At 39.3% G+C, this 19,207-nt stretch overlaps 1 protein-coding gene across 4 annotated transcripts in view; it reads left to right on the top strand.

The window, feature by feature from the left end:
• Window positions 1-19,207, top strand: part of EPB41L4B (erythrocyte membrane protein band 4.1 like 4B) — a 170,201-nt gene that overhangs the window by 105,401 nt on the left and 45,593 nt on the right. For 2 of the 4 annotated variants that reach the window (XM_054517628.1, XM_036395193.2), the window contains 2 exons: window positions 7,182-7,307; window positions 18,367-18,434. In XM_054517628.1, the coding sequence (XP_054373603.1) occupies window positions 7,182-7,307; window positions 18,367-18,434 (194 nt within the window). The remainder of the gene's footprint in view (window positions 1-7,181; window positions 7,308-18,366; window positions 18,435-19,207) is intronic. The other 2 variants (XR_008508892.1, XM_054517630.1) reach the window with 2 other exon arrangements.

The following is a 19,207-nucleotide window of genomic DNA, read 5'->3' as shown; positions in this document are numbered from 1 at the left end:
ATTTATTAAAATTACTGGTTTTAGCAATCTGAAAATTGTACATATTCTTGAAACTGGCCCTGAGTCACCACTGGAAAGCATTTCAGTGATCCAGCCCTACATTACAGGCTATGGGTTGTGACCAACAAATCATTCTGAAGTTCTTTTGGCCTTTCGTTTGTGGTTTCTTCAAGCACCATTGTCCGACCTAGATTCTGGTGAAATGTGTATACAGAGCTCACAAAGCTAAAACAAACAAACCAGGTCTCTGAGCTCTGAGCAGAGCCTGGAATTGCCTCATCAGATGACTTCTCCAGTGAAAGAGAGAGACATGCTGCAAATATTGGGCTGAAATGCCATAGAGCACTGCCCAGCAGAAAGGTAACAGGGCAGGTTAGACCAGATTGAACAACTCCAAAATGTGACAAGAATTTTTAACTGAGAGTGAGGTCTCAAAGTTCCTTTGGTTATGGTAGTTAGCTAGCTACTCAGTCCAGCAGCAAACAGGTTTCAATGAGTGTTCAGTGTGTCTAGTTTCTGGCAAAAAACTGAAGCTTTAACTCCTCTCCTGCACCACTCCATTGATTTCTGGTGTACTAAGTGCTTTTATGGCCTTCTCTTGCATCCTCCAAAATATTATGCTTAAATAAAACCACTGAAGCTGTTACAAAGCTGTTTCATTTACTCTATTTCTGATTAAAAAAAAAAAAAAGAATTATTTCCACATCTGTTGTGGAGTCACAGTTTTCACTCCTCCCTTCTTGTTGCTAATTGTTATTTTTTTCAAGCAAAGTGCTTTCAGGCTGGAATTTGTCAGGCTTAATAATCGACCCATAGGAGAATTAGCAAGAAATTGGGTAAATTAGATTCTGCAGTTAATTAATTTGTCTGCTACGGCAAACTTTGTCTCATGGGAATGATGAACGGATGTGTCCAACCTCTTTTCCAGAGCTGTTTGGTATGGTGTACATGTCTGTCCACCTTCTGAATGATGAAAGTCTGTTTCAACTTGTGTTCCAATGCCCTTTGGTTCTAGCAGACTCCTTTATCTCCAAGACAGACAATCTTAAGTGTTGTAGCTGTGAACGTATTTCTGATTTTTTTCTTGGAAGCCTTTCATTACAAAAATATATTCTCCCATCCCCTGTTGCTTTGTGTGTGTGTGTGTTTATGATGTGAAGCCAAGAATGTATTGTTAGCATTTCTGAAATCTCGGGAGTCTAGTAATTATTAGCTCAGCTGTAATTATGGCATAAAAATTAGGAATAATAATACATTTCAAATTGTTTCTACCTCTTTTTCTGGTGTCACGCTCACCCTTTCCCTTCACCTATGGGTCCTAAGGTTGGTGATTTCATTTTGATTGGGTCAGAGGGGGAATTATGATGGTCATAGAATCATGGAACCATTTAGGTTGGAAAAGACCTTTCAGACCATTGTGTCCATCTGTTGATCCAGCAATGCCAAGTCCAACACTAAACCATGTCCCTCAGTGCCACATCTACATGTCTTTTAAATACGTCCAGGGATGGTGACTCAAACACTTCCCTGGGCAGCCTGTTCCAATGTTCTATCCAGGCATATTCATGTTTTCTTATTTCTCCTCAGTCTACAATATACTTTGGGTCCTTTTGTATGTTTTCAAATAAGCTTTGGCATCTTGCTCTTTCTTCACTGGTCTACATCTTTGCATTACACCTGAATTTAGTGTACATGGTGGCTTTTACATATATATGCTATATATTATGTCTTCACTCTCTTTATTGCCCCTAAACTCAATTTTGTCCAGGTTCAGGTCTGCACTTTAACTGGCCATTGGTGAGTTCTTTACAGCCTTGAGTCCCCAGTGCCAGACTGTGCCCTTTGCCCTACCACTCCATATCAGCACTCTTCTAGACCATGTCCTGTGTCTTCCCTTCTCAAAGCCCCTGTTTTCATATCAGCCCTACATTGTTTTAAACTACATGTTTGTGTTAGAGTCCTAAATACCTTATTCTACAAAGAACACTGGTGTTTTTTATATAAAATTATTGCTGCTACAGCTAAACTTAGTAGAACAAAGCTGCAGGCAGATTGAGAAAGGTTCAGAGAGAGCTAGCCAGATGGGCCTTAACATCTTTGCAAACTCTGCTCAGAACTTATGGCCTTTTGCTAGCAGGGCAAAAGTATTATAGTCCTATAAATATTATAGGACTGCCCTGTTACACAGATTGTCTGCTTCCAAATGACACCACCTGCAAAAATCTGTGGAACTACCTGCTCCCTGCTTAACAGCAATGTCCAAATCCACTGGGGTTTCAAAAATCATTTGTAGTTTAAGAAAACTGACAAAATGAAACCCACCTTTTTGATGTACCTGAGACTCTTCTGTGTGGTGCACGCATCAGAGGGTATATCCAGGAAAAAAGTCTGCCATGGTCCTCTAAGACTGTCACGCAGCTAGCAGTGACAGAAGTAGGATTTATTAACATTGAGCAATAGCATTTTATAAAATAAATTTTATACCAAGAATTAAAGAGGTTTACTCCAAGGATATAAGCATAACAAGACTTATTGGGAGTTATATTTTTCATTAGACCAAGTAATAGCTAACCTGAGGAAAATATTCTGTGTCTGACAGCTTAATGAGGGGTTGTTATTTGTTTTTTCAATTGTACTTTTTTTCTAATAAAGAAGATGCAGTTTCTGCTTGTAAACTTTACCTCAAATAAGAGTAACACATAATTGTACAGGTCTTATAATTGTGGTATCTGTTCATAATTGGTGTTAGCTGTCACATGGTTAAAAGCAATAAATTTTCTGGTGAAAAAGGGGCAAAAAAGTCTGTAGATTTCCATGCACATTTGCAGATGTAGTTGAGTCCCAGGAAATCTGTTAGCTAATGTGTTTTCAGAACCTATATATTTGTGTTGTCTTTGTTAAAATTTTACCTCCCACTAGTAGTGATGACTAGTGACAAAAATAGACCTGCATTCCGAAAGAAAATATTCATTCTATTCTTCAGTTATCTCCAGTCAAATACATGTTTTAAACATGTTGTTTGTCTAAGAAGAGGCTATCAATAAATTCACAGAGGCACAAGATCATGAATCTTGCCTTTGGTACAAAGTTTGATGCAGAACAAAGCATGAACCTTTTAAAGCAGAGCTTGGAAATGTTATCTACAGGAGTGGTATCACTGTGTTTTTTGTAACTATTTTTATATTCTGTATGTGTACTTAATATTCACTTAGCTTTGCAAACCAAAGTCAGTGTCATCATTATCTGACACTCTATAAATCTGCCTTCAGTTCTAGTATCAGCAAATGTAATTGAATTCAAAGGAAATGTTTGTGAGGAGAAAAAGCAAATGTAAGACTTCAGTTGAAAAATAAAAAAATGCCTCTAATTTTATATGTGTATATATCTGAGCTTGTTTGACTTTTTCCATTTAAATTCAATTTTCCAGTGTTCTATTTCCATGGAAAAATAAAATTCTGCATTGATGGTAAAAAAAATGTAAACACATTGCTGTTATTGAGATCAGCAGAATTGGACATGGAAAACTGGAGATTTATCAGGAATACTAATGGGTTTTTTCTTAATTTCTTAAAACCTTTTAGGTTTTAATTTCCTAAAACCTTTTAGGATGAGTTTAAATTGCAATTCTAAGCAAGAATATTATCTCTTTCAAATGCAAGTTTGACTCTAGGACTTTCACTTGAAAGGGGCATCTAAAATTCTTTTGAATTGTGTAATAAAAAATTATAAAATAGGAAGGTTCATTAACATCCTGCCATGCTTAGCATTGTAATAATTTCCAAATAAAATACTCTGAGTATATAAATTAAAACAAAATGTTAATAACTGCCACCCTGGCTCAATAGATGAATAGCCGCTCTCTTTATGCTGCGAGCAGTGAGGATTCTGGAAATATAAAATTTATTTATTATGCAGCAAAATAAAGTAGAATACAGCTTTCATTCTTGTAGCAATACTCTGTGGAGTTTCCTAATGCAGACAGGTTTTAGATCTTTGATTTTCTTACAAAGTAGTGAAATGAACCACAGAAGATTCTGCATGCACTTTTGTAGCCGTGAAATATTTTCTTTTGCATTCTTGATGACAGTTATACTTTAGGAGTTAAAATGGGAGATGAACGAGCTTGTATGTAAAGATTAGTGGCATTAGGGAAAAATAGGAGCTTATATAGATGCTTAGAAGAGCTAATAGTCTGCAATAAGGAGATGCTGCTTTGTTCTGTGATTAAAGTTTACTTTTCATCTGGATACTCAGTGCTACTGACTCTTGTGTAATAGTCTCAGCTAATCAGCTGTGGGAGAGCAGAATTCAGCAATGATTCAGGATGTGCTTTTCTGTGGCAGAAAAGACTGCCACTTGCCAAGGCAGGCAGGCAAAGAAGCCTTTGACATGTGTTCAGAAGCTGAAGAAGGCCTGGGTCAGGCCAAGTATTCCCGTGCCCCGTGTGTGGTTTGTATGCAGTTGACATTTCCACTGGGGCAGGGGAACATGTTGGCCTTTGGTTGCTGGCTCAGCAGCTGCTGAGCAGGATGAGGCTGAGCAGCAATTGCAGCAGTGTCTGCTCTTCATGTCTGACCAGTCACTAAAGGTGCTGCTGCTCCTGATGCAGTGCAAGCAAAGCAAGTTTTGCTTGCCTGAAGATGAAACCCTTAAAGTGTGACCCAAACGAGGACTAAAGCAGAACTGAATACCCAGCATTGGCTTCTGAGAAGTGTGCACCTTCTAGCAGCAGCTTTCTCTTTCAGCCAGGTCAGCCACCATCAGTATTTGGACCTCTCAAGAATCTCAGTGTGGGACTTGCACATCAGATCTCACACTGGGGATCTCTGTTAAATGGAGTCATCTGCACAATACTGAATACAGCAGGAGATTTAGATCTTTTGAGGATTCCCAGCTATAGGGCAGCCCTGGGAGTTTTTATCTTCCTCTTGGTCAATGTGGGAAAATTGGGCAGTGGAAGAAGAATAATAGAACTGAAAAACATCTATATCCATCTGAATAACAGAGGGATGGGACTTGGGAACATTTCTTGTTATGAAACAAGCTTGTCTCCTAAACAAGCTTCAATTGTCTTGCTATAGCAAGTAAAATACCATTGTCTATTATTGCTTGACTGAAATGTTATTTAATTAGTATACAGTGTTAAAACAAAGGTGAGATTTTGCATGGCCTTTAGAAATGCCACTGTTTAATGTGTTGTTTTTTCAGCTGTTAGAAATCAATACACCTGAGCGTTGGCAGTAATAACAGCCTTTTTGAAATGGGTTCACTTTGTCTACCAAGAATATCAGTGAAGTAAAAGCTGTGCTTTCTTTACAAATAATTTTGTCCTTTTGATTATCTCCCCTTCTCATCTTCACAAGTATCCTAGAAAAGACACCTATGGCAATCAAATATTTCATGTTTGGGTTTGGTGCATTGGTTTTATTCCATATACTTGCTGAACTACTGTTTTAATCAAGACTGAATAGACGACTACAGTTCCATAAGTTGCTCCAGCTAGACACTGTCACTTTTCATTTTATGTATTTTCTTTTTCCCTTAGGAGGAGACTGGGGAGAATGGGAAGTTCAAATATATCTTCCTCTAAAAAAAGTAAATGTAGCTTGACAAATAAACATGTAAGAATTATTAGAAATTTGGCAGACAAAAAAAATCTCATGACCAGCAGTCCTTTAACAGACAGTTGTTCAAAATCATACCTGGCAGCTATGGAATTTTGGATGCAGAAGGCTGCTAGACCAACTTTGCTTACACATAAATATCTTGCAGTCTCAACAGAGTTCTGCTAAGGTCTGGCTCTTTCCCTCCCCAGTGTTTGCTGAACAGTTTCCTCAGGCAACACAATTGCTTTTGTGACTTGCTCCACTTGCAGAAAGTGTTCCCCAAATCTTTATATTCCCATTTGTCTGTGCTTGCTCGAGGAAAGAGTCTGTAAGATTGTAGTTACCATCAGCCAGTGGCATGCCATGGGGGAGGGCAGAAGGAAGGTTAAAGGAGACAGATTTTGAAGCTAAAGGGCTAATCACATGGTAATTTCAGTAGCAAAGAAAATGATTGGTTCTGTCTTGAAATACTTGGCAGAGGTGAACCTTGAGGATCAATAGACTTGGTGTACTGATGCATTATACCTGTTGTGGCTGAAATCTGAATGACAGCATTATATATCTGCTCTGTCTGGACGTATACAACCACTCACCCTTCTCAGCCAGGAGAGCAGAAAATGAATGCACAATCTGGGCTGTTACTCATCTCTAATTCAGATGTCACTTCCAGGAAGAATAGGAAAGTTTGCAATGGCTGTTATGCCATTGCCCAATTATTCTCTAAAAATATGTGCCATATTGCAGTTGCATTGTTGGAGTTCATGTTTACAATCCAGGTCTCACCATACTCTCTTTGTTGATACATTATTCTTACATTGTCTTTTTGTTTTCCTTTTCTGCATGAGAAGTTTGTTGTGCCATTTCTGCTGGATATAGTTTGTTCAAGGCACAAAACCTTTAGGCCATGTTTGACCAGGGCACTACACTAGCTATCCTGAGGCCAAAATTTCTGATTCAGATCACTGCGTAGGTCAAGGATTGATATCAGGTGGAAACAGCATGAGCAATGTTTAAAGTTCCTTGATTTTCCTTTTCCTTCTGATGAAGGAGATTTTGTTTGGCTCGCAATTAAGTGGAGATTCCTTCACATTTCTCTGGTTAACCTGGCAAAGCTTTGCATTTTAAGGGTGGTGTAAAAAGCCAGTGTTCACTATAATTGTGCTGTTTGCTCTTCTGCCTTCTGTGGGATATTTTGAGACAATGTTTTGTTTCCTTGGTGTGATCACAGGTTTGCACAACCACTCCAGGGCCTGGCTGGGCTTTTTTAATGTATCTTCATTCCACATCATTTTCTTGCTTCTATTACTTAGGCTTCCCTGGGGTTATTCTTGTCTTGAACATAGTATCAAGTCATTAAATATTTCGAAATCTTCTAAGATGTATCTTTCAGAGTATGAATATGGAAGTTTTAGCCAGTGTTGCTAAATCAAGTTATTACAAGTAATTATTAAGTTATAATTAAGTTAAATTATTAAGCCATAAATTATTAAATTATTATTAAGTAAAAATTTAACCTTTGATAATTTTATGAACTTATCTTTCTAATGTATGTCACTGCTTTTTTAATAAATGCAGGCTGAAGACAAGAAGGTATCAGAAAAGACTCTTCATGCCCCCGTGTCACCTTCATCTGTACCTGACCATTTGAAGTGCAACATCCTCAAAGCTCAAGTGGAAGCTGCTTTTAGAGTAGGTGCCCAGGTAATCTGAGTTTAATACTCTGCTTTTTTAGTTGTTGCATAGCTTTCACCAGTTTTCCAAAATCCCATCATTCCTCCTGAGGAAGCGTGTAATTTTTAGTCAAGTATGCACATTGACATAGTGTTCTCCAGCTGTTCTGCAGTTTCTTCAGGTAACTCAAAATGATTGATATGGTGGAAGTAGGAAATTTATCCTTACTGGCATGATTAATACAGCCAGGAGAGGCTGAGAAAATAGGAAAGATGGCCTCAGGAAAACTCTGTTTTGTCACTCTAGCTTTTAGTTACTTTATAGCTTAGAAAGAGTAACCTCTGGAGTTTTCTGAGGCTACCCACTACTCACAGAAACTGGGTTTAAGATTTTTCTAGTGATAATATCTATATATCCAAATTCAACCTTTATTTCAGGGGATGATCTTTAGATACCTGAGTGTGAAATATTAGCTAGTCTCTCGCTTTCCTACTTGTTCATGTGATTTTAACTAAATTTTAAGCTTCTATTTTCACTGCTTGGTTAATGTTTACATTAGATACATCCTGTTTCAAAAATACTCTTTTAATAATGCCATACAACTGAAAACTGATGCTAAATAGCATGACTGTAAAAAGTTATTTTCCCAGTCAGAGTTGAAACCTAAAATATGTGATTCTTCTTAAGTGAAATTTGTGGACAAAAGATAATGCCATCGGTGCCAAAAAATAAAGCCAAATACAAAGTTTTAGGAAGAAAAATAGAGGTAAAAAGATTTTTATAATGTTATCCCAAGTTCCTGTGGTATCATGGAGCACACTATTCTCTTTGAATACAAATTATGTTGGTATTTCCATTGCTTTGTTTCTTTTCACAATAAAGTACCAGGTCAGCTTGCCCTGCAAAGGACTTGGTTAACAATCAGCTTTGTGTATTTGTTGTTCCCTGGCAGATCCTTCATTTGAGAGCTACATTACATCTGGTCTAGCTAGATCTAAGTAAGCATCAAAATCTGGTTTTTCTCACTGCCTTAGATTTCAATAGCAGAAACCATAAATCTGGCAGCATAAGGAGGAAGGAGTTGTTTGGGTGATTTTTTTGTCTTTTTGTTTTTGCTTAAAGCAGTTCTCTCACCTCTCTGAACTCTGTGTTGTATCAACTGTTTTTTATGTAGCATATTTCTGCCCTTGGGTTTACCTTCTGTTTTTCCTGTATATTTTTTTCTACAGGATGTCATGGTATACTTCTCATATTTGTATTTCCTTCTGAATATGCTTAATGGTCATGTTTCACTGGCTAGTTAAAGGCTGAAAGCAGTGTGTGCTGCTGCATTCAGAATACATTATTAGGGCAAGATAGGAAATGTGCTTAACGTATGCATCTCTCAATTGACCTGCTCTGCCCTAATTTTTCAGTCTGAGGCTTTCCAAGAGAAAGCGTCCTGGGTTGCTTTTTCTGCCATAACCATATTCTTTAGCTGTTGTTGTGTTGTAAATAATTTTCACAGCAAATTGAGCATTCCTCTTTTCCTTCTTGCCTGTGTTGTTTTTCACAAGGCTTTAAAAATCAAATTGGATTAAGTAGATATCTGTGGATTTGGCCTCAATGAGAAAAATTTTATTTCAGGGGAAGGAGGGTAAAGAAGACTGTTGCACCATAGCATATATTGTGGGAAAATAATGGCATAGGGTTCAGTTTGAAATCCCTGAAAATTTCATTGCTAACAAAGTGTGGCTTAAGATTTATAGCCAATAAAATAGGAAGTCACCTTAATCTTAGAAATCCTCATTCAACTACCTGCTTAGCCACAAAATTACCTGTGTAACTAGAGACGAGTTCTTTTGCACTTGAGCTCCCCTCCTGTCAATTATAAAATATCAGATACATTGCAAAAAAAGCAGGCAGAGCCCAGGCAGTGATCAGCTGTTACAATAAGAAGCTGTGGCTACACAAGCACTGAAAAAGGTAGGAAAAATGGTCATGGTGAAGGAGCCAGTGGAAACACAACATTTATCCTCTAGAAGGTGGGAGAAGGGAAAGCTGCTAGAGGAGGACCTGACAAACCCCTTTAGGGTATTAGATACCATAAATCCACCCAGTTATCTTCTCTACCGGCCCCCAGCCCCCCAGACAACTATCTGAATACCAATAGCTAAGCTATTTCCCAGTAGCAGTTCAGTCATCTTCTGAGAAAAGTGACCTGGGATGGAATTGCAGTGCTGAGAGACACAGCATCCTTTCAAGGGAGCAGATAAGGAATAATTTTCTTCATGGAAGACAACTACTTTACTCCATATATTCCCCCAGGGCTGTGATCCTGCCCCTCTTTGACCCCATGTGACATATATTGCTCCTCAGTATATCTGGAGGACTAATGATGTTGTCCTCTGCCCAATTCTATCTTTTGATGCCAGTTCCATATTATATCTCCTAGAAGTCTTGCCTTCTGCCCTTATTCTTAACACTCCAATTTCTCATCTCTTCTTTTTTGTACTGTCATATTTCAATTTACTAGGCAGCCAGAGCAAGAGGTATATCTAGGGTCTCTAAGGCACAGCCTATATTCCTCAAGTTGTAAAGCAAGGCAGTCTAGCTTTTCTTCATGTAGAGCACAGTTATTCCCATATTTAATGATAGCACAAAAAAAAAAATAAAAGAAGGGGAAAAAAAGAGAACTTGCTTCTCTAGTTTGTAAAAGGAAGAAGAAAGAAACACTCTGTCTTATGCACATTGGTGTTTGAAAGGAAATGTTCTAAGGGCCCCAAAAAATCTATGGTCTAACTCATTCTTTTTGAAACTTCATGGGGCATTTTCATTATATGGTTATGTTTAAAAGCATGAGAAAAATATTGGTGCACTGTAGGATCACATCCAAAATTAACAAACTGTTGCTTGAAGTATTTGTAACAGCTCTCCCTTCAAGCAGTAGGAATATTTTCAATACCATATGCTACTAACATCAGGATGTGACAAGTTTATGAAAGCACCTCCTGCATGTAGTAGAAGAAGAAGCTGTTCCTTGTTAATTCAGAGAACTGAGTAAATGTTTGCAAATGGATAATATAAGTTGGGACAGAATTTTTTTGTAGTTTGCTTTTTTTTTATGGCAGCTAGGCACCAACACAAGAGAGAGCCTTAGAAATGAATGATTCCAGTGCTTATGATTTAAAAAATGAAACCAGGGAAAATGTGGCTAGACATTTGAAAATATATCCTGAAATATGATCTCTGTGCTTTTTCATTTCAGAATTGTGCCAAAGAGCTTATCACATTCCTAGGGGACAATACATCTCCCATAGTTATAGCCCTGAGTTAGAGACAGAAAATTTGTAAGGTTATGGTGCTGATCACTTAGCTCTGCTTTTGGTTTAGAGTTATAGAGCAGCAGAAAACTAACATGAGTGAGGGTTGTTGTTTTTTTTTTTATTTGGTGAAGATGGGAATGTTTATGTGCTACTCACCTAAATGTAGAATCAATGTAGCGTGCACAGGGATGCTGGAAGCTGGATCTAGGAGCTCACTGCCATGGGCACCACAGATGAGAAACGTGTGGAGCCCACATGCAGCTGTGGGAACCTGTGGCTTGCACAGAGCATGCCATACTTACCTGTAGCATGAGAGTAAATGAGTAATGTTTCACAACACACCTCTCAAACTGTGCCACAGGGATCTGCCACCTTTTAGCTGACAGACTACATGTCACAGTTCCCACATAATTAAGCTCCAGGGGAGCCCTAAACACTGTGAAGCAACTGACATGTCTTTTATTTTTTTTTTTTGCATATATTCCAGGCTCTTCATTTGAGAGGTACTCCTATAAAGCTGCAGTAAGGAGCTGTCAGAATACAAAAGACCAGCTCTCCCTAGCATTTAAAACCCCTTTGCAGCTTGCATGAGTCAGTGCTGAAATGCTGTGATTGAGCAGAGATAACTTGTTGGTATCAAACAAAGAGTCCCTTTTGCCAAAAAGTTCATGGCCCAAGTGATGAAGGAAAGATACTTGAAGGTTTCAGTTGTTATTTTTATCCATTTTGGCTTTGGACAAATCCTAATTATCCTTAAAATTAAGCACAGGATCCTGAGCAAATGTACAGCTATCTCAGCAGGGCTTTTTATTTTGGCAGGCAGTGTTCTAGCAGTTTGTCATCCACAAGTGGTGTCTGTATTCTGTACCTGTTACCCAGGCTTTCCTAAATCCTTGGGTTGATGTGTGTCCAGCAGGTTAGCAGAGAGAAGGATCCCTTTTCTCACAGATTTCTTCTGCAGCTGATTTTTGCATCACTCACATCTTCCTCTTGTCTGCAGACACGGGAAGGCCAAGCTCATTTTGCAGGTACATTTTTGCAGTGCAGTTTATAGAAGACAAATAAACGTGACATTACTATGAGCTACATTATGGGTTGTTCGCTGAGAAAAAAAAAAAAAGTGGTGAGAAAAGGTGGTTTGGAGCTGCAGGGTCCTTACAAAAGAGCATACAAAATCTCATTTATTTCTCCGTTTTCAACCCCTGATGGAAACTCTTGGCCAGGGAGAGGTATCTTCAATCAGCCAGGTTTGGGTTCTCAAGCCATTGATTCCCCTGCCTTGGTTCTCAGTAAACAAAGGGACATTTAGGCTGAACAAAGGGACGTTCAGTCCTCTAACTCCTTTCACACTCTAACTTTCTTGACAAGCCTATACACATGCAAATTTTTAGGCCAGGTCGATAGCCATCTCTCTCTTTTTTCTCCCTTTCCTAGAAACAAGTACAGGCCGAATATCATGTAGTTTTGCCTTAAGTTCTGCAAATATGTGAGTAAGTGCAGGTTGTCTGTGCTGTTTAGAGTTGTCTTGAGGAAAGGACAGGTCCATGGTACAGAAATACCTCAGATCATGCAGGATACCGGTGTCATCCTGTGCTCTCTAAATAGATGCAAGCCATGGCTGCAATGTAAATGAGATTGGCATCTATGCATTATTTATGGTAGAAAAGGTGCAGAAGTGAGGTGATCCACAGTGCCAGTCTGTCATGAATACATTTTTGACAATTCTTTGTCTCTTTTAGTGTTCTGCCTCCTTTAAGGAATGAGCCAAGTGTAAGGACTTCTCATCTTCAAAGTCCAGATGATTTTGCCGTATATTTCTAGAAAAAATTCCCCGTCTTTATGTAAGCTGGGTCTTTGGAACTTTATTCACTTAAGGAGATCTGGATTCAAGCCCTAATCAGGTCATGAATGAAAATAGAGTAGGTGAGAGGAAGACACTTGAGGATTTATAATCATATGTGATCTTTCTTATTATAGGACTTAAACAAATCCTTCTGGATACCCAGAGGAATTCTCAGCTTTCACTAGATGTTGACTTAAGTACCCTGAAAGGATCAGCTTTTCCAACATTTCAGGCTCCTTCCATCATGAATTAGTTGCTGTTTGCTTCCCTCTCCTCCTTTCCTCCCTCTCTCCATCCGTCTTTATTCACAGCACTGAGCTACTGCACAATTTGACAGTCTTTGCACAGAGATCAGAACTGAAATTATGTGAGCATAGCAGGTCACAGCTGAGGTGTTCAGGCTGTGGGGGAAGCTTCCACAGCTCCTTATGTACACTGTGCCTTCCTTGCTAAAGCTGTTGCTGTTAGTCACCCACTTGGATGAGCAATAACCTCACTGTCAAGTTTCAGGCTAGGTAAAAAGAAGCAACTGCTCTGGGACTCTCAGCTGGAAGAGCAGCAAGTGCAACATCGAATCAGTTATAATTGTTCATAACAATGGAATTTAAAAATGGCTCAGCTTCAAATTCTCTGTGTTCAGTTGCTACGTCGAAACAGGTTTGCTCAACTTAAAAAGTGAGGCTACAGGAATTTCATGGTTCCACAGGTACAAAAAGACAAGATTTTGATTGTGTGTGATGAATATATGATACATGGCAGCTCATTAGAAGAGCGTCAGCAATGATACCTCAAAATCAGGGAAGGAACTGTGGCAGCCTTGCTGGAGGTACAGAAGGGGAGTGAAGATGTATATAAACAGATTATGGGAACTGATGAGATCTTGAGTTTATTCCCTGGGATAGTGGAGGCAAATGTGGCAGTGGTGTCACAAGACTCCCAGAGCTGTGGGTATGTCAGCTCTGTCTCCTCTCTGAGAGTTGGCCAGGACATGATGAGACAAGTACTGTTAATTGCCTTGATGTGTAAGAGCCTCACCATAGCCCATGGTGCTATACCTCATTCAGAGAGGAAAAAAAACCAGAGTAGTCTGCTCCCAAGAGACATAAACATCATGCTTTTCTGCCTGAGAAGTTACATTTGACATATTAAATCACCAAGGTAGGTTTACCTTGGCAGAACATTCTTCCTGATGACATGTTCCTTAGCCTGTATTATCTAATGAGATCAGCCAACATTTGGCATGGCTGACAAAAGATTAAATTGTTGATAAAGAGCTGAAAAATCAAATATGATTCAGGCCTCCTTACCATCATTACAGATTCAGAAAGAGCCAAGATAGAGAAGTATTTCCAGGCCACTGTGGTGAGAGTCATTCCTTCCTTACCTTTGAAGATCTCCAAACATGTGAAAGCTGTGTTGCTCTCCCTTCCTTTCAGCAACTGAGAACTTTGTGAAATTGCTAAATAAGGGCCATCATATGTTTCCTATGAGCCTTCTAGACCCTTGTCATTCTCAGATGAGAACGTGGCACTCCCCCTGGGCTGCAGTGATCTGATTCTTCATGCAGTTTTTTTGCTTATCCAAGGTGCTCCTATTTTGGGTCAGTAGAGGTGAGAGCCGCAGCAATTCCCCTTGTGAAGGAGGAGAGACACAGTGACACTAGCTCCCCATGGTGCTTGCTTGAGGCATGAAGAGCACAGACTGCCTTGCACAGTGCCCCAGTGGCAAAAATCACAGAAGTCTGCACCCAAAGTTCTGTCTTTACTGTATTTTCCCTCTTGGTATATGCTTGGTGCAACGAATTCCCATTTTAAGGTTCTGTCCTCCATTACCCTGGGGCTAACTCTTTCTTCAGAAGAAAATTGAAGGAGCTGCTGTTCACTAGGCAAATCCAGCCACCAGGGCTTATGAATTTATGCATGGGATTACTCTCAGGGGCCAGAAAGTGTTCCCACCTCCTCTGGAAAGCTCAGCAGAGTCTGGTTTAGCATCCCTGGAGCATCCACCCCCTCTCTAAGTCTCCAAAGGGCCTGGCTGCCAAGACAGCAGCAGGGATTAGCACTGCTCAGGAGTTGACTGAAAAGCAGTCTGAGAACTCCCAGCTGCCCATAGGTAGATGGCTCAGGGAGCTGTGGACAAAATTTATATACTTTTCTCCTCTTTTCATCCTTTGGTGAAACTATTTCTTAGCAATCATCTGTGAAGAGAGCCTGTACAATGGCATTGCTGCCCAGTCATGTTTCTTGTCCTGTCATAGTATAAAGCAATGCTTAAAATGATAAAGTAGTTCTTGGTTTCTAATATCATCCAGAAAGTTAATGGCATATGAAAACAGAAAATTAATGATTTTTCTTTTCCTCTGGGCCTGATGCAGATAAAAAAAACCCAGAATGGCATTGTGTGGATGGATTATATGGATAAACTTTTAATTTTATTTGCAGTCTGGTAGCCAGAAAAGTAGCTTGTTTCTCTTTGGGTAATTATTAAATTAATCTGCTTCTGTATAAATTGGGCTTCCAGGTCTGTTATGCACTGAAATCTCTCCCTCAGAGTAGCAGCCTCTGTGAGAGAGGAGAATCTGCCTTAGTTAAGACATAAGCAGCTTCATGCTTTGCTTCTGCCTCTGTCTTTCTTACACAGCTCAGTGCTGGGCTTTCAGTGGGTGAGAGCCTCTGCCCAGCTCTGTGTGTACATTCCCTACTAGGTACTTCCTGCCACCCTTGGCTAAACCCCCTTTCTCCATTGCTGGAAGGCATCCTGCAATGGAAACCCAAATCCTAGCCCCCAGCAGGTACACTTGTTTTCAAATGACAGCAAACCATCTGGGAATTACATTGCAAGGGCTGTCTACAAGCATAACCCTTCTTCTACAGTCATGTCTTTTCAGTAAGGCTGAGAAAGTCCTTCTGTGATCAGTGAATGTGATTTGCAGTGTTAAGAAGAAAAATAAAAGCAACAGGCTGCCAGGTGATGACTTACTGACCTCATTTTGTACAAACACCCCAAAAGCCAATAAGCCCTCAAGTGAAGCAGGGGTGGTACACTTTCTCTCAGCTGCAGCCCTTTGCAGAAGAGGTTGCAATTATAACATTTTCCTGTGTCTGTTCATCCACAGCTAGGGAGGAAAGGCATAAAGTGAGAAGAATGAGCCCATCCTTGTTAATCTGTACCTGCCAATGCACACCCATGGCACCCTGAGGACAGGCCTTATCACCTGGGGCTGTTCAAGCCCCCCCATTTCTTTGCATGCTCCCTCTCTCCTTACAGTTTAGAGTGGGATTACTTGCTCACTGGTCTGCAGTGCTTAGTTGTGGGTTCAGGAGTATTTTCTGATCTCTAAAACCTGAGTAATAACGGAGAAAAATTAACACCAAGAGAAATTCCTCATTGATAGAGGATGCTGGTCATGCTGCTTAGGAATATATGACTTCTTGAAATGCAGGCTTAGCCTTCCAATGGAGAGAAGACAAAAGAGAGAAATAATGTAGCCAGAGAGCTGAGAAGCCATGAAGGCTCTAACATAGTGAAGCCCTCTCAGCTGGCTAATGAGATCCATGGCTTATTGCATTTAAGGAGGTGGAATTTTAATAATTTCATTGCTAGTCACAACCCCTGCATTGCGTTCTTGATCTCTGTAATCTCTTTTCCATTGTTGTGTTCAAGTGCATCTTAAAATGCAGATCAATTACTTTCGTGAAAATTGGAATGAACTAAAATTTGTAGTTTTAAAAAGTAACCAATTTGACACATAATAAGCAGCTAGCTTGACAGGCTTAACAATAAAATGTTGCTAAGACATCAGTGTGGAAGAAGAGACCTTGTATTAGGTTTCTGACAGCTGGATTCACATTTACAGATTTCAGAAACCAAACAGCTTTATAAAAAGCATTATAATTTCTGTAGAACAAAGAAATATTGCTTCCACTGCTCATCTATGCCAACAAAGAATGATTTTCAATGATTTCTCTCAAGTCCTTAAAAACTTTTTTTCTTTCAAGAAATCAATAGAGTTTGAATAAACATTATGCAAGACAGAGCTACTAGAAAACTAGTAAAAATGTTTTCTAAAGCTGAGCTGAATTGCCTAAAGCTACAAATTATTTATTAAAATTTTAAAATTGAACTCCTGATCCCCAAAAGGTTTATGATGTGACATTAATTCACTGAAAACCTTAGCAGCAAAACATTTGGTGGCTGAGTTACAATGATGGTGGTGTAGGGATAATGTCTCACATTTATCTGATTCCTTAATTTCTGGAGTGTTTGTGCAGGACTGAGAAAACCTCTGCCTGAGGGAGATTAAACCCAAATATGTAAGGGTACTACATGGAGTGGAGCTTCTCCAGTAGCTGCTGCTGATCCTGTTCTCCTCCAAGTAACCTAGCTGAAAACCAGCTTCCTCTGTGAACTAGCCCCCTAGGAGAGGGATAAAGCTGCTGATGAGGGTCAGAGGGTCTCCTCTCTGCACATGGGGGCTTTGGTATCAATATACAAGGTTCAACAATTCTAATAGGAAGGGATGAACTTCCTACTAAAGGACTTGTCTCAAAATGCCCTCTAACCCATCACTTCAGCTACTTGCCTGGGCCGGAGGAGACCCAGAACAGAGTTCACTTTCTGTCAGGTTCCCAGTGGTTCCAGTTTAATTGCCCATACAGTTAATTGTGTGTACACAATTAAGCTGGAGCAGTCCCTTCCCACCATGGCTGATGATCTGGTAAATAATGATCTGGGAAGTGGCAGTGAGGGTTCTGTTCCCTCTAGCATAAGGGGAAAACAAACCAACACTTGGGTGATTTCCCCAAGCACTGAGTATCCCTACTGATATTTTTATTTTAGTTCATCACTAAGGTATAGAAGAAACTCAGATTTGATTTTGTTTCCTTTTCTTATGAGTACCCACAAACGAAATATTTCAATTTTTATTGAATGGAAGGTCTTATGTAACATTACAATATTTTTATGTGTCTGTAAAATCCTTTGATTTGGATTTGATGGATTTGAAGAAATCTGTTTCATCCTATTTTAAGAGGATTAGACTGACACATTTAATTTAATTTGATCTGGACCTACGGCCTCAAATTACTGTGGTTCAGATACTGAACACTGAAAAACCACTCTGTTGTGGGACTATTTCAGTCCCCCTCTGTTCATATAGCAGGATGAAAATGTCACAGTCTGAGAAGTCCCTGACTGATGGGGAGGAGTATTTGGAAATACTCTTGTCTCTGTAGTCAGTATTTTCTGTAGTGGGGGGCAGTGTTGTCCTCACACTGGCATTTACACATGGATTGAGAATACTGCATCTCATATGAAGAGTATATCAACACCTGCCCAGATTGGGCATTTCCTAGGTAATAAAGCAATTTCCATGGGGGATATTTTGCAATACTAGTATTTTCAAATCGACAGAAAAATGGCATATGAGAGACAGGACTCTGTAATTTAGCAGAGAGCGGTAGTGAGTGAGATTTTCTGTGAATTGTGCATACAGTGTGAATATATGTAGGGAATCACATTTTTCAGTTAGATTTTCAAAAACTGAATGAAAAGTTGGCATCATTATTTCAGAATAAATATTTCTTCTACTCCAATTGAAAGGACAGCTCAATTACAGTATGTTTGTCTGTGTAGATTTTGTATGATTTCTGCTCAAGTGCTTTCTGGTGGAGCTATAAATGTCAGTGTTCCTTTCTTTCTCCTCCAGTACCAATCTCTCTTTCCCTTATACTATTGCCCATTGTACATTGTTGCTCATCACAGTGAATCTCAGCTGTAGGTGATGAAAACCCAAAAAGATCATGTCTTTTAAATCTGGACAGAGTAGGCATTTTGGGTGCTGCAGTTTTCTGAGCTGCTTACAGGAATATTTTTTAATAAACAGTTGTATTATCCTAAGTGCATGGATGTTGTACTAAACTTTGGCTCCTTCTTTTAACAGGCTGTGAAAGAAGAGACCTCTTTTGTAAATCCCAGTAAGACCTCCAGTCTGCAGGACCCTAATGTAAGGTCTGTTGCTTCTTGTCTGTAGGGGAAGCAAAAAATTAATATATGATGTAATGAGGCATTTTCCAAACATTATTTCAACTTGTTGTTACAGTTCAATTTGCTCATCTCCAGGTTGCTGTGTATAGTTCACCATGCAATGACCTGAGGAGAAGGTGGCTGTCAGAACAGTGCTTATTTTATACATATATATCAGATATAGTTTAAGAATTTATAAAATCTCAGCTTTAAATATCAGCCTAAGTGTATCTATTTCAATAAATGACAAAACAGTTTTCATAACTTTTCTATCAGAAAAATGGTAGGTGTCCAAACTGGAATATCCCTGTGTCTGCATTTTCCTGATTTGTGCAAGGTCTTTTCTTCACAGAAGAAGAGGCATTTGGTATACAGTCTTCAGAAAAATGGCTCATTTGCAGACAGTAGTAACTACTTTTGATTGTACTTTTCTTCTGTTGATAGAGGATAATAGTCTTTCTTCATTGGAGTGGCCATTTTGAAGAGGCATGTTAATTGTAAAGATGATTTGAGTGGCACAGTATGCTGTCTTCCAGCAGGTGATTAGAGAGGAGGTTACAGCAGGAGAATTTGGAAATCACCTGCCTCTATGTGTCTGGTAGTTCCATCACTTTGAACATCTGCAGTGTTGAAATCTGGGGGGAGAGTTTGAGGGAAAAATGTTGTGGATTTACAGCATGGCTGTTAATCAGCTAGTTACACCAGTGTATCTGGTTTTTATATGTTCATGTATATGTAATACACATATGTACTGGAGC

Source organism: Molothrus ater, chromosome 1 (genome assembly GCF_012460135.2).
Source record: "Molothrus ater isolate BHLD 08-10-18 breed brown headed cowbird chromosome 1, BPBGC_Mater_1.1, whole genome shotgun sequence".
Classification (NCBI taxonomy): domain Eukaryota; kingdom Metazoa; phylum Chordata; class Aves; order Passeriformes; family Icteridae; genus Molothrus; species Molothrus ater.
The sequence above is the reverse complement of the archived record's forward strand: the minus strand, read 5'-3'. Positions and strand labels throughout refer to the sequence as shown.